At 35.0% G+C, this 15,725-nt stretch overlaps 1 protein-coding gene and 1 long non-coding RNA gene across 2 annotated transcripts; both read right to left on the bottom strand.

The window, feature by feature from the left end:
- Window positions 1-5,459: 5,459 nt before the first annotated feature.
- On the bottom strand, window positions 5,460-6,922 carry LOC122145857. Its single transcript, XR_006160590.1, has 4 exons — window positions 6,804-6,922; window positions 6,379-6,670; window positions 6,171-6,272; window positions 5,460-6,045 (listed from the first exon to the last, which is right to left on the bottom strand). It is a non-coding gene; the product is annotated as an uncharacterized LOC122145857 (long non-coding RNA).
- Window positions 6,923-7,255: 333 nt separating this feature from the next.
- Window positions 7,256-10,300, bottom strand: LOC109106033 (legumain-like). The gene is made up of 6 exons (XM_042761441.1): window positions 9,752-10,300; window positions 9,285-9,375; window positions 9,047-9,144; window positions 8,391-8,472; window positions 8,218-8,288; window positions 7,256-7,355 (listed from the first exon to the last, which is right to left on the bottom strand). Exons 1-6 carry the CDS (start codon window positions 9,982-9,984, stop codon window positions 7,256-7,258), a joined length of 675 nt encoding a protein of 224 aa, XP_042617375.1. The 5' UTR covers window positions 9,985-10,300.
- Between the last annotated feature and the right edge of the window lie 5,425 nt (window positions 10,301-15,725).

Below are 15,725 nucleotides of genomic sequence, written 5' to 3'. Positions count from 1 at the left end.
AACATGGCTCAGCGACAGCGTTCCGGACTGCGCCATTCAGCTCGACCAGCTGACGTGCTATCGAGCAGACAGAGCTCGCGTCGCGGGAGGAAAAACCCCGCGGCGGCGGGCTTTGTGTTTACATCAATGACGCGTGGTGCCGCGATGCTGTTGTGATCTGCAAACACTGCTCACCCTGGTGTAGGTCATGATTATTAAGTGCCGGCCATTCTACTTGCCGAGGGAATATACTGCCATACTGCTCGTTTCGGTTTACATTCCCCCGAACAACAACAGCAACAGGAACAATGCACTAAATGAACTGTACCAGCACATCAGCGAGCAGCAGACAGCACACCCCGATGCTTTTCTCATCATAGCTGGGGATTTCAACCATGCTGACTTAAAGAGTGTGTTTCCAAAAATACAACAACACATTAACTTTCCAACGCGAGGTAATAACATTTTAGACTTTGTTTACACCACACAGAGAGGAGCTTACAAAGCCCTCCCCCTCCCCCACCTCGGTGCCTCAGACCACATCACTGTCATGCTAATGCCTGCATACAGACCGCTCGTTAAAGTCGCCAAACCAGTTCAGAAAACAGATTCAAGTGTGGCCAGAAGGGTCGTCTGACGCTCTTCAGGACTGCTTTGATACAACTGACTGGAATATGTTTAAGCAGGCTGCCACTTACAATAACTCCACTGACCTCCAGGAGTACTCGGAGACTGTCACTGCCTACATCACCAAGTGTATTGAGGATGTAACAGTCACAAAAAACCATTACTGTCCGGGCCAACCAGAAGCCGTGGATGACAGGGGAAGTCTACAGACTCCTGGAGACGCGGAACGCTGCCTTCAGAGCTGGAGACGAGGGGGGGCCTGAGAACAGCCAGGGCCAACCTATCCCGCGGCATCAGATTGGCTAAGAGACAGTACTCCAGGAGGATAGCCCATCGTTTCAGCGACAGCAGAGACACTCGAAGCCTGTGGCAGGGGATACAGATCATTACGGACTACAAGCCCCCACAGCGGACCTGTGACAGCAACATCTCTCTGCTGAACGAGCTTCTTCGCTCGCTTTGAGGCACAAAACAGCTCCACTGCACAGAAGACTCCACCTCCTCCCAGTGACCAGGTGATGATGCTGACCCGGGACAGCGTGAGGAGATCCTTCAGCAGGATCAATGCACGCAAAGCTCCGGGTCCTGACAACATTCCTGGGCGTGTACTGAGAGACTGTGCAGCAGAACTCACTGATGTCTTCACAGACATTTTCAACATCTCACTGAGTCAGGCTGTTGTTCCCACATGCTTCAAAGCTACCACCATCATTCCAGTCCCGAAGAAGACATCTCCATCCTGCTTCAATGACTACCGTCCTGTTGCACTTACTCCCATCCTCATGAAGTGCTTCGAACGGCTAGTCATGCACCACATCAAGCCTGCCCCCCCCTCTCCGGACCCATTCCAGTTTGCATATCGGTCCAACCGGTCGACCGATGATGCCATCTCAACTACCCTCCACTCACCCTCACACATCTAGAGAAAAAAGACTCATACGTCAGAATGCTGTTCATAGACTTGCAGTTCAGCATTCAACACAATCATCCCTCAACAGCTCATTCACAAACTGGTCGAGCTGGGGCTCAACACTTCGCTGTGCAACTGGCTGTTGGACTTTCTGACTGGAAGACCTCAGCCAGTACGTGTCGGCAGCAACACATCCAGCACCATCACACTGAACACTGGGGCCCCCCAAGGATGTGTGCTGAGCCCCTCCTCTTCACTCTGCTGACACACGACTGCACACCGTCACACAACTCCAACCTCTTCATTAAGTTTGCGGATGACACGACTGTGGTGGGGTCTCATTAGCAACAGAGATGAGACAAACTACAGGAGCGAGGTGAGCCGCCTGGCCGGGTGGTGCAGTGACAACAATCTCTCTCTGAACGTGGAGAAGACGAAGGAGATTGTTGTTGACTTCAGGAGAGCGCACACTCAGCATGTTCCTCTGACCATCAACGGTGCGACTATGGAGAGAGTGAGCAGCACCAAGTTCCTGGGTGTGCACATCACAGAGGACCTCTCCTGGACCGACAACACTGCAGCACTGGCCAAGAAATCACAACAGCGTCTTACTACTTCGTAAAACTGAGGAGAGCCAGAGCCCCACCCCCCATCATGTACACCTTCTACAGAGGCACCATCGATAGCATTCTGACCAGCTGCATCACTGTGTGGTCCTATGGCGCCTGCAAAGCGTCTGCCGGAAGACTCTGCAACGCATAGTGAGAGCAGCTGAGAAGATTCATTGGTGTCTCTCTCCCCCCTCCCTCCAGGACATTTATGGAAAACTCGAAAAGCCCTCTGCATTGCAGGTGATCCCACCACCCGTCACACAGCTTCTTCAGTCTGCTGCCATCAGGGAGGAGACTGCGGAGTCTCCAGGCCAGGACCAGCAGACTGAAGGACAGCTTCATTCATCAGGCTGTCAGGAAGCTGAACTCGCTCCGAACTTGCCCCCCCCGTCCCTCTTCTGCCTCAAGGCACCACTGAACTATGAACCCCCCCCCCCCCAGGTCCCACATCCCCATGGTCCTTCCACCCCCCCCCCCCCCCTAACATACGATGTCATGCACCAGTCACTTTGTGCAGCAGTGGTCTGCTCACTACCTCATTCACTCATTCACATGGAACTGACATCATTCTACCACCTCATCAGTCAGTTTAATAAAATAACTGCTCTTGAACCCTTTGTCACTTTGTCACTTTTAATCAGACTGAATAAGCTATTTTTTTACTGCACTAAAAATCTTTTTATCTGCACTGTTTGTTCACTGGTTTGCACTCTATCTGCCATGTGCCTTGCGCTGCTTTTATTTAACCTTATTTTTACTTAATTTTTTCTATTATGTCTTTTTTTACATTCCCTTATTGTATAGTTTTATCTTATATTTTATATTAGATCTAGATTTTTAGGCTCTACTGTTAGTGTTATCTGTATGCACCGGGGGTATGAGAGTAACGCAATTTCGATTCTCTGTATGTATGTACTGTACATGTGGAAGAATTGACAATAAAGCAGACTTGACTTGACTTATGAAGTCGTGATTAGGAGCTTGTTGTATTCTATTCAAGTGCTTTTAATGTCGGAAAGAACAAAATGTAGCATTTGAAATTCTTTACGCAAGAAAACCCTGCCTTGAATGAAATGCATTTAATATTTTAAGTAGAAATGTTTCTTCAAATTCTGATAAAATGTTAGAACCAACAGCCTCGTGCAAATAGTGTGGTTCTGCTTCTGGTTATTCTTGAAAGTGTCCCAGCTCTAGGTCCTTTCTGATGCCGTCTCCTCCTCTCTCTCCCACTTGTGCGCTTTCTGTATGGTCCTGTACTAAATCCTCATAAAATATCAACTTTGATATTGTGAAATATTTTTAACTGAATGCAAAACAAATCACATACAAAATTTTCGCTTTAAAGTTCAGTAACAGTGGGGTTGGAAACAAAGTGCACAACACTATTCATTAAACACTTATTTAATGTATTCAGATGAAAGTTTGCAATATTAACAAATTATTCACAAGCAGTGTTTTCAGAGCCCCCAGTTACTGTACACTGTTTTAATCAGAACCCTAACTATACAGTGTATTTGGTAAAACAAGAAAAATCAAATTAAGTACATTTTTATTAAACCAAGTAAAATCACAACCTGTCACAAAAGGTCAATGAATCTCTACCAGAAGTGACAGTGCAGTGTAGCAGATGAACAATTCCTTAGCAATGTGCCAATATAAAGCTGGATCATTGATGACTCTACAAGGGAAAAGAAGAAAGGTTTTACTGAAAAGTTAATACACACAGTTTGAACATTAAAGGGTTAGTTCACCCAAATATTAAAATTATGTCATTAATGACTCACCCTCATGCCGTTCCAAACCCGTAAGACCTCCGTTCATCTTCGGAACACAGTTTAAGATATTTTAGATTTAATCCGAGAACTTTCAGTCTCTCCATTGAAAATGTATGTACGGTATACTGTCCACGTCCAGAAAGGTAATAAAAACACATTATCAAAGTAGTCCATGTGACATCAGAGGGTCCGTTAGAATTTGTTGAAGCATCGAAAATACATTTTGGTCCAAGAATAACAAAAATTACGACTTTATTCAGTATTTTCTTCTCTTGCGGGTCTGTTGTGACAGTGTTCACAACACTGCAGTGACGCCGCTGACGTACGACGCTGCTGACGTGTTATCTTTGTTATTGGGCGCACCAGAAAACACGTCAGCAGCATCGTACGTCAACAGTCACAGCAGTCGCGTTCAACGTTTACAGTTTTAAACACTGTAAAAAATGGCGTTTTGTAAGTAAACGTGATTACTCTATAGCGTGATTGGCCTGACAACCATTTTTACACAAAATTGAAGAATGCAAAAATGACCATTTATATTATCAAAATGTGTAACTGTCACCATTATAATAAGAAAAAATGGAAAAAAATACTTTATATCTTTTCTCTGTTAGAAGAGCAACATTTGATTTTATTGTAATTTTGTGATTATTTCTGCAAAATTCTAAATAAGTAAAAGCTTGTATGATAATATGACAGTTACAAAAGTAGGACTGGACAGTAATGTTTTTAATGTGTCATTGTCAGGGGTGCACTTAACTTTTTCAGCCTGGTTATCATATGAGAACCTGGAGATTTGGTTTGGTCCGCACATAGTGTGACCCATCAAATATAACTATAAAAAATAAATAAATAATAATGACAAGATTATTGCAATTTATTAATTTATTTATATTATAAAATAACAAACTAAATAATAAAGTGTGATAATACTATTTTATTTTAAAATAAAAAGGGAGCATTAAACACAAATACAATTATTTTATAGTAAACTTAAAAATAAAATGCTATTATTATTATTATTATTATTATAATTATTTTAATTTGAACTTTAATAATTTTCAAACTGAAAATCAGCAAGCTTTTATTTTGGGAGGTTTCCGATGTCGTGCCCAAAAATTTATGTCTGCCGAAAACTGATTGGCGCCTGTAATCACTTTTTGGCAAGTATAAAACTGCATTTTATGGGTTATGTTTGCCATTTAAAGGTATTTCAACAGGTAAAAGGACTGCATGAGGTATAATCTGTCAAATATAACCCTCCAAATATAAGTCCTTTTTACCTGCTGAAATACCCATAAAATGCAGTTTTACACTTGCAGTGATTACAGACTCTACTTATTGAGTGAACTGTTCTTTCTGCCTCAAAATGACTTGATTTCATTCATGGTTATTATATTTGATAGATTGTACCTCATTCAGTCCTTTTTACCTTTTGAAATACCTGTAAATGGCCAATAAAACCCATAAAATGCAGTTTTACACTTGCCAAAAAGTGATTACAGATGGCAATCAGTTTTCGGCAGATGATCAATTTTCGGCACGACACCGGTCACCGCTTCGGGGTTTAGCGCTGGCGATTGTAGAGCGTCAGTAAATGAAATTCAACATTTACACCTGTCAAAGGAATCAAGCTACTTTTATGTTTCATTTTAGTTGACGATTGCCAGAAATTGATCACCATCTATTTCTCTGATTTTCGTTGCTTCAATATGAATCATTCACTTGATAGCTTTATCACTTTATAACATTATTTGTGAGACCATCTATTTATTGGTTAACATAACTAGGTTCAGTGATACATGTATTAGTATTGGGGGAAGATTAATGGTTTCTGCAGAATTAAAGAGGGGGTCAAATTCATGCATGATTAATAACACATACAATCACTGGACGTTTAACCTTATTCCCAGTTTTATTGTTTACAAAATTTCTCACAATATTACTGTTTTAGGCTCTATTTTGGATTGAACACATGTAGTCTTGATCAACATAAAAGACTAGCAAAAAAGGTCATCAGATTACTCTTATTTACTCATGTCATTTTCTTGCCCCCATCAGAAAGATGTTTTCTTGAACGCTGTTCGATCAGCTTGGAGGGTCACTCACTGAGAAACTCACTGAGGTGACAGTGACTGATTGTCTAAAGAAAAAAAAATTAACAAAAGAGTTTAGAAAAAGAACAACATTCATGGACTTTGTGAATAGAGTTAAATATTTTTATATTAAAATAATGAAATAATGTGTAAAGTTGTAAATTTTTAATACCGTGTTCCCGAACTGGCAGGGGCAGGGACCAGTATTTTGTTTAAGGTAATTAGCTTGTTTAGCAGCTATCATCTTTTGGAATGTTGCTGTATTAAAGTCAGCCTGTCAATATAAAGTCAAATACACACATTTGTCATGTCTGCTTTGTGACTATAATTAGATTAGAATATTAAACTATCAATGCCATATGCATTTCAAAGTTGAATACCTCATTAATGAACTTTATCCAAGCAGATGAGAATTTATCAGAGCAGTAGATTTTCCTGATTTCATCGTAATCACTGGGACAGCTCTGGACATATCTGTCACATGCAGTAAACGCAAAGGCTGGGTGACAGAATCAGAGCAGATCAGAACTTTTTTATTTTATTTTATTTTTTGGAAAATGATTTGATTACATATAAGGCATGGCTGTTAGTTTTTTTCCCCTTACCATCTACGTTACAGGAAAGATCTTCGAACATTGTTGCAGAGTAACTGCTGGTCATGAATATCACCATCTACAGCGCATATTTGTGTTGAGGAAATAGTAAGTTCAATATATTAGTACACAAAATCCATCTCTTTCTCTCTCTCTGTATATATGGAATATACATTAAAAAAAAAATATTTAAACATTAATTGAATACGTACCTTTGAGAATTGCATGTTGTTGATTGCGCCAAAGAGTTCACCATGATGAAGCTGTAATAAAAATACTGAATTAATGGTCTAGAACTCAGCAGGATGTCAGGTTAAACACAACAGGTCTTGTGTCTTAATTCATGTTTTTACATGCGCAATCTTGAATTAATCATTTTATCCTCTGAAATGTTTTCTAAAATTTCATAACTACATGGTAAAGTGTTTTTTTTGTTTGTTTTTTTTGTTTTTTAAAGATGATCACTTATAAACAAACAAATAAACAAAGTTGTGTTTAGTTGGATTAATTGTGTATCCATAGCTACACTGCAAAATTTTGCTTTTTTACTACTACCACTATTATTATTATTATTAATATATTAATATATTTTTATTTTATTTATTTATTTATTTATTTATTGCAAGTTCAGCTAAATAGTGCCTTAATATGCACACATATCTCTTCAGTCTTTGTTTTTTATACTTACTGACTCCTCAGGAAATTCAAATGTGCCTTCAGTTCCCAGACCGGTCATGTAGATGTATATGTTGTCCTCTGCTCCACTGCATTTAATGAAATTAATAATAATCGTTCTTCATTTTAGCTGCAAATTCATACAGTATATGTGACCCTGGACCACAAAACCAGTCTTGAGTCGCTGGGGTATATTTGTAGCAATAACCAAAAATACATTGTATGGGTCAAAATTATACATTTTATCTTTTATGCCAAAAATCATTAGGATATTAAGTAAAGATCATGTTCCATTAAGATGTTTTGTAAATTTCCTACCATAAATATATTAAAACTTAATTTTTGATTAGCAATAGGCATTGCTAAGGATTTCGTTTGGATGACTTTAAAGGTGATTTTCTCAATATTTTGATTTTTTTCCCCCCTCAGATTTCAGATATTCAAATAGTTGTATCTCGACCAAATATTGTCCGATCCTAAAAAACCATACATCAATAGAAAGCTTTTTTATTCAGCTTGTAAATGATGTATAAATCTCAATTTTGAAAAATTGACCCTTATGACTGGTTTTGTGTTCCAGAGTCACATATTAGCTGCAAGCAGTGATAACGAGGCCAAGCACAGAAGCAGCAGATGCATTGTAATTATTTAGCTGTACATAGTATCATCAGTGATATTTGTAAGCAAAGCAGTTTCCAACATCGTCATGTAAAATTATTTATAATGTGATTATATATTATTGACAATCACACAATTATACAAAAGTTACAACCTGCACCTGTGCTGCTTCCTTACATTCAGTGCTTGGCCCTTACACAAAAGTGAAATACTATTTTAGGTCAAATAAAATAAAATAAAATACATCAAATAAAATGAAAGGGTATTATATAGCATATTGATAGTAGTCAAAAAGAGTTTTTAACAAACATACATACAAACAGTCAAACAAACCTTTTTATGACTTTTTTGTTTGTACTCTCATCCCCTTGAAGAGCAGCCAGGAAGTTTTGTGGGGTCACATCCTTTAAGATCATCATTGCCATAATTGATCATTAATGTCATAAGCTATAATTGTGCTCAGAAATGGAATAAAAACATCAAAACACTAACATTATAAATGTTACCTTTCCAGTGTAGTCTTTCGGAACTCCGGAGTACACGTCTGTGTCATCAGCTACACTGACAATGGTTCCTTTAGTTGGGTTTCTGCAGGCAGAGAAGAAAAGGAACAAGTTAAACACAATCAGCTCCACACAGTCTATCACTGCTTTTCTGTGATGATGTGTTTCCAGAATTATTAAATTTAGCAAAGTTTTTTTTTTATTACATTATAATACTATACGTCTGTACTTTACACTTACAGTGTATAAATATAGCCTACATTTTAACACTATAGTTTGTATAATATGACTTTGACATTAAATTACAAAAAACTAATTAACATTGTTATGAAGGGTGATTTTAATATATGGCTGACGGAGTGATTAAAAATTAATCACTAATAATCAATCAATCAGTAATCAATCTCTATTTTTTCTCTTTTGGAAATTTGTGGAAATGCTACTGTATATCGAGCGGCAAACTGGAATGCAAAAATCATATTTACTGTATAGTCTTTCACTCTATGACAGTCCTCTTTTGCTTTTGAGAAGCCAAGAAATATGACAAAGGGTCCATTACACTGTTGTTCTAGCACCACTAAATACCAGTATGTGAAGTACTGTAGATTGAGATCAGCCATGAAACACATGATTTACAAAAACTTCAAGAAATGACTCACTCTGGATTGTTAGCAATGTCATCATACATCATCACCACAATCTGCTCATCAGGAATCCCATGTTTCCTAATTATCTGATATAAACTCCACACATTGGCCTAAAACACAAATAAAAAGATTATTTCCATGTTCACCAGTTACTGTCATCATATACAGTACAAGCTGTGGTACAGCACACCTTGAGGAATTTATGAGCAATGTCTTGAAAATAAAGAATATATTAAAAAGAAGGACCAACCTGGTGCTGGTAATTTTCCCAGTTCTTTGAGCCGGCGACAAGGAGAACCCATTTTTTCCCAGACATTTTTTTAGCCTTTTCAAAGCAAAGTCTGTTGGAATTTAAAATAATAATAATAATAGTAATAATAACTTTTTAAACTAAATCGATATTGTTACAGTGCTTTTAATCAGCTAACATAAGTTTGTGATGGCTCATAAAATTGTAATGCCGAAAAGAACACAATAAAGTAGGTGATATATAATTTATGACAAAATAACAAGAGCTCAATTAAGCTCTGCTTAAGAGTTGCTTTCAGTTCATGAAGTGCTGAAAAGTCATTCAAAATACTTAAAAAAAATACAGTCATTTAACTGATCAAGAAATATTTGAAGTGTCTGTTTAACTGGATGATCTACATAATTAAATAGAAAGTGTTTAGTGATTGATATTATTGATGTAGTCGAATGGATCATATGTCGTCATACCTGTGATGAGTATCAGGTGTTCTTCTGTGGTTGTCCAGTTGATTTCTTGTGCTTTTAATCGGATGATCTCTGTCTTTATATAGGCATTTTCTTCCATTCATATCAGACTCATGGGTGGAGAATCTGTGTTGGTGGGAGGGTCTATTTATTATTATGCAATATTTCCCATACTTTAATTGATGGCAGTTGAAGTGGAAAAAGTAGCTGCTCCCCTTTATTTGCACATGTGTCATCTGGTATCATAAAAATAATAATAAAAAAAAAAAAGATTTCAATTTTGAATTTTGCAATTATGAATTTGTGACTTGATGGACATATACAGTATCTATTGTGTAATGTATTGTGTAATTGTTCTGCACATTCACCTGTGAGTGCCTGTTAAATATAATAAGCATGCATAATGTATTTACAGTATTTGTGCACATGTATGTGTGACAAACTGCTGTGCATTGAACATGCTAAAGACCCAAGATAGTATTACCTTTGTCACATCTGTGTTTTGTTAAAAGCGAATCGTTTGATGGATTGTGTGTAGAGAAATGATGCAAAAACAGCATTTTGAGAAGAGTTTAGATTTGACTGTAAAGTTTGCTGGTGCAATGTTGTGAGTGTTTGGGATTTTGTGTGAGAGTTCAGAGAAAAGGAGCCATCATAACAGAAATCCTGCGTAAGCAATTGTCAAAAACTTTTATCTGTAAACATGCTTATGAATTATAAGCCAATGGTTTCATTAGGTGTTCCTTTTGTACCCTTTACACAAGCCATTTTGTTAACATTTTTCTACATTTTTTTAGATTAATATATTTTAAGTCTTTAACAATTATGTACTGTATATGTATAGAGGCTGTATTTCAAAATGTATAGAGGTTGCTCTAAAAAAACCTGATTGAAGCAGGAGCACCGTACTCCTTGGAATAATAAATATTTTGAGTGGAGTTTGCACATCCTTCTCTTTATTTGCCTGCCATCATTCTTGTATATATGCTCAAACACTTTTCAAATGTTATTCTCCAATTCTCCCCTAGCCAAACTAATCATAAAAACTTAAGGGACGTAACAGTTATATAGCCTAGTATGTTTTAGGAAAGGTATCCTAATTTAGAAAAAACTGCAGTGCATCTTCATTAAGCAAATTTGAAATATTAACACTTGTGAAAATTACCAAAGTACATAAAGGATCCTAGAATTTTAGAGAATTTATTGTCATTTTCATTGCTCAATAATATCTGTGGAAATTTTAAGATATACCAAATGATTAATTGATTAACCATTAAATCAACTGGATTAAAAAAATAAAAAGAGAGAGACAAATATAACTTACCTATAGAGATGAAAATGAAAAGTTTGATAGTAATGAGCAGGAACGGCAGTTAAATTAAAAGTTTATATAGATGAAACAGTAATTATACATAGTGAAAAAGATGCTTTGCGAATTTGTGTGCTGTAACATACTTGAAAATATACTAAAATGTACATATATTGGGCATAGTTCTAAAAATGTAGAAAAGTTACCACGCTTTAAATATGAAAAGCCATTACTGTGCAGAATAAATACTTCAAAAATACAAAATAAATGTTTTAGGTATTGTACAAAGTAACTATTTGAAAAAAAAAATGTAATGAAGTTCATCCACAAGTTTTCATTTTGACATAGATTTCACAATGTATGTAATTTGTGTGGGTTGCTTCAGTGAAGTTTCCTGAGAAAGGGTAGCGTGACACTGTATAGTAAGTTAACTGGAAAATGCAACTGTCAAAAAAACATACATTAAACTGTGATGCAATCTCATGAGCAGTTTGAGATTACAGGTTTTTTAATCACAGTAGCAGCAGGGTGACATTATGTCACAACTGGCTTTTAAAGGGAATGGGAGATGAGGGTGTGGTTGGTTTATTGCATGTTATAACCAAAACACACCCAATACTCATTAAGAGAATAAGGACAATTCTTTTAGACCATGCGCCGGGTGCGCCAACCATTTTTCCCATCCTTAAACTTGCAAAAGTGGATTTGGACACGCCCCTAAGCGCAATTGCTCCTTGCGCTTTAGACCATGTGCTTAGATCGTTAAAATAGGGCCCAGTGTCTCTAATTCGTAAGAAAACCATCCTGAAATCCCCAACAGATTTTAATCTCCTTTAAACAATTAAAACAGTAGAAGAAATCGAGAGAAATACAGATTAGGTCAACATAATCCAATCATGGTTAAAAAGATGGCTCCAAAAATAACTACATCATTACAAAACCTTGAAAAAAATTAACTTATTCCAGATTAAAATATATATATATATATATATATATATATATATATATATATATATATATATATATATATATATAATATATAAAAACGTTTGATGAATTTTGTGTTTATAGATCAAATTCTGAGAATGACGAATATGTTTGTCAGGATCAGGATACATTTAATTTGCTTCTATTCTCATTCATTTTAATACATCTGTTTTTCATTCAGCTGTTCATGGATTGAATATGAAAGGCAATCTTTCTTTCAAGAAAGTTTATGTCCAGATGAAATCCTTTCAAAATTTACTAAATTAACTAACTAAATTAAACAAATTAATACTTTTTTAATATCTTGTACTAAGTCAAATGAAAATGTTTAACCATTTGAAAGCACATAGCATTTTTATGTTCCCTTTAAAGTTTGTTTTAAGAATTCATTGTCAGTTTCAGATCTATAGTATCTGTGGAAATTTTAAGATGATTAATGTTTAATTGATTAACCATTAAGTCAGCTGTATTTTTTATGACAAATATAACTTAATATAATGTTTGATAGTAATGAGCATGAAAGGCAGTTAAATTAAAAGTTTATACAGATGAAACGGTCATACATAGTGAAAAAGATGCTTTGCGATTTTGTGTGCTGTAACATACTTGAAAATATACTAAAATGTACAGCTTCTGTGAAGTTTCTTCAGAAAGGGTTAGAAATTCCATTAGCGTGACACTGTAAGTTAACTGGAAAATGCAACTGTCAAAATAAATAAAATAATAACAATAATAATAAACTGTGATGAAATTTCATGAGCAGGTTGAGATTATAGGTTTTTTTAATCACAGGTATAATAACCACAGGTTTTACAGTACAAATCTTCAAAAAGATCCTTAATACAGTTTACAAAATAATCAATGTATTACTTTACTGAGAATAGAAATCCCTTAAAGTAAATAACATTCACAATACAAAGTGCAAAAATATATAAATAGTACATGTGATGTTAAGTTCACATAAAAAAAAACAAAAAACCTTTTTGTAACCATTTGGATAGATTTTGCATCCTATAATATAGATGTGTTGACAACATTGAAACATAAACATTTTATATATTTACAGCTAAGGAACGTAAAATATATTTATTCACCTTTATATATCACAGTTAGTATAGATACTTGTCATGAAATTCATCCACAGGGGAAAAACTACTATTGACGTATTTCACAATGTATGCAATTTGTGTGGACTGCTTCAGTGAAATTTCTTTAGAAACAGTTGGAAATCCATCAAACAAAAAGATACTGAGAGACTGAAAACACCCAAGAAGTCTCTTGAGCAGCCTTGAATCAAGATAATCAGGTTTTACAGTTTTGAAAAAAAAAAAATGAAATCTAAATAAATCTATTAAATTACTAACAATATGGAAATACATTATAGTGTAAATAACATTCATAATGCAATGCTCAAAAGATTCTCTTTTTAAAAATAATATGTTTCATTAACTTTATCACTTTGAAACAAAACAACAAACATGACACATAGTAAAGAGGGAAAAATTAATAACTAGATAAAGTTAAACAAAAACTTGGGTTGGCTTCAGAAAGCCTAGCCTGAAAGTTTGAAACAGTTGTAAAACCTTGAAGTTTACCTTGAAATGTGAAAACCTTGAAATGTACATACATACAGTAGGTAGACATCCAAAATGGGTAATACCGCCGCCGCAGGGCCGCGGCATTAACTGCAAATCAGTTGCATGTTAAAATCATTCGCGAAACTACCGCCAGGTGGCGCAAAGGGACGGATTGCGAACTGAATGTAATTGTAAAATGAAAGGAAGACTTTAAACAACAATAACATTATAATATACATTATAACATCCTTAAAAGCCATTAAAAAAAATAGGATAGTCTTAGGCTACAGTCTACTCATCAAAAATTTAAAGAAAGGCCGTTACACAAAGGCTCTTATGCATGCTATTGTTTTTAAACAGTCATTATATATATATCTATATATATATATATATATATATATATATATATATATATATATATATATATATATATATATACGGATAACATTTTTTCATTTCGGTTCATTCTTGGTTAAAAAAAAAAATAATAATAATAATCTTCAGGTTCCATTCGCAGAGCGAAATGAGAACGGTCCATCATTTACATATAATTCTTATTAACTCTGTTATAATTCTTGATTTTTTCAAACTGCTAACACTTTGCATTTTTGAATTATGCCTTTACTGTCTGACCAATAATTGTGAATTGTGACTTTGATCGCGCTGGTGCCTCACGAGCACATATTCATTGGAAACAGCAGTCGTTCACCGAGCCATGCGGCGCAAGCAGCGGGCCACTTTGGCATATTTTTGCTAATTATTAATTTTTTTTTCCCGTTGATACTGAAACACGTGTGAAATCCAAAGCCTATTTTACCTAATGAATAAGAGTTTAGCTTCAAATGGGCAACATGTTTGGATTTGTCCCGAATGAAAGAGGTAAGCCCAACCTTACATATGTATCGCTTTAAATTATTTTAATTATTATTTTTGTTGTTGTTTATAAGCCTATATTATTATATAGCCTGCTGCAATTATATTTATCCATTAGAATTATATATTTGTAATTCTTGTTCTGTTCTGATAGTTTTTTTTTTACATTTAAAGGATTTGTTGTAAAGTAAAGGGAACTAAAAATGTCCTGTTGGTACATTAGCCTATAGCATTATTAGGCCTGCCGTTATTATTTCTGAATGTAATAAAATCTCTCACAAATGTAATTTATTTTTTAGCTTGTTTTCGTCTATGTTTTTATCCAGCTTTATTTTTTTCATTGCATCTAAAAATGACTTTGTGCATCACATTCACTTCGTGAACAAAACAAATATAACTTCAGATCCGCCTCCTGCGTTGCTCAGCTGTGGACCATTTCAAAATGTTTGATATAAAGGTTGCTGTCACATTTTATACAGGAATTGTTCGTTTAAAAAAAAAAAAAAAAAAAAATTATATTGTTAGTTTTATGCTAACATGCAATCAAGTCTTCGGATACTATATAAGATAAAAATTCATTTAGGCTATTTAACATGCACTGTGACATTTTACCGTTTCAACTTATAAACTCCTTGAGATTTTAAAGTCAGTTTAATAGTATTGAAATTCAAGTTGAATCTAGTTTAAAAAGGGTTTTAATTGCTTAAATTATATCTATGAATTAATAAGTTAGCATGACTTTTTCATCATAGCATTTTTTACGAGGTGTATTCGTTTTCTGAAACCAAGCACCCACTTTTTTCTTTTTTAAATCTATGAATCGCTCGCATATCTCCTACAACCTACAAATAAGGGCTAATAGAGGTTCTTTCTTTAATTATTTATTTATAATGTTTATTCTTGAAGAAAATAAGTATTTATTCTTTAATAAAATAAGGGATCCAAATATTTGTAATGTACAATAATATAGGCCTATATCTGCCTGCAGTTAAAAAAGATATATTTGTTTTGATTCATCCATTTATGTAGGCTACAATTAGCCTATTCTAAAAATAAAAATAAAAATAAATAATGTCATAAAAAATGCCATCGGTCTAAATAAATTTTAGCCATTGTAGAATTGGGGTAGTAATTTAGGAGGTGAAAATACAGTGAAATTACAAATGGCATGGGATTTCAAAGGATGACAACTGAAGGTCTATGAACGTTTCTATGATGCATTTTTTTAAAC

The sequence above is a fragment of the Cyprinus carpio genome, chromosome A8 (assembly GCF_018340385.1).
Source record: "Cyprinus carpio isolate SPL01 chromosome A8, ASM1834038v1, whole genome shotgun sequence".
Taxonomy (NCBI): domain Eukaryota; kingdom Metazoa; phylum Chordata; class Actinopteri; order Cypriniformes; family Cyprinidae; genus Cyprinus; species Cyprinus carpio.
This window is presented reverse-complemented; position numbering and strand designations above follow the sequence as displayed.

Excerpts from the sequence above, each read along its gene's own strand:
- LOC109106033 (XM_042761441.1), bottom strand. The coding sequence starts at position 9,984 with ATGACACATGTGCAAATAAAGGGGAGCAGCTACTTTTTCCACTTCAAC. Across the intron at positions 9,145-9,284 it reads GGGAAAATTACCAGCACCAG|GCCAATGTGTGGAGTTTATA; the intron begins GTTGGTCCTTCT and ends TTTGTGTTTTAG. Across the intron at positions 7,356-8,217 it reads AACAAAAAAGTCATAAAAAG|TGGAGCAGAGGACAACATAT; the intron begins GTTTGTTTGACT and ends CATTAAATGCAG.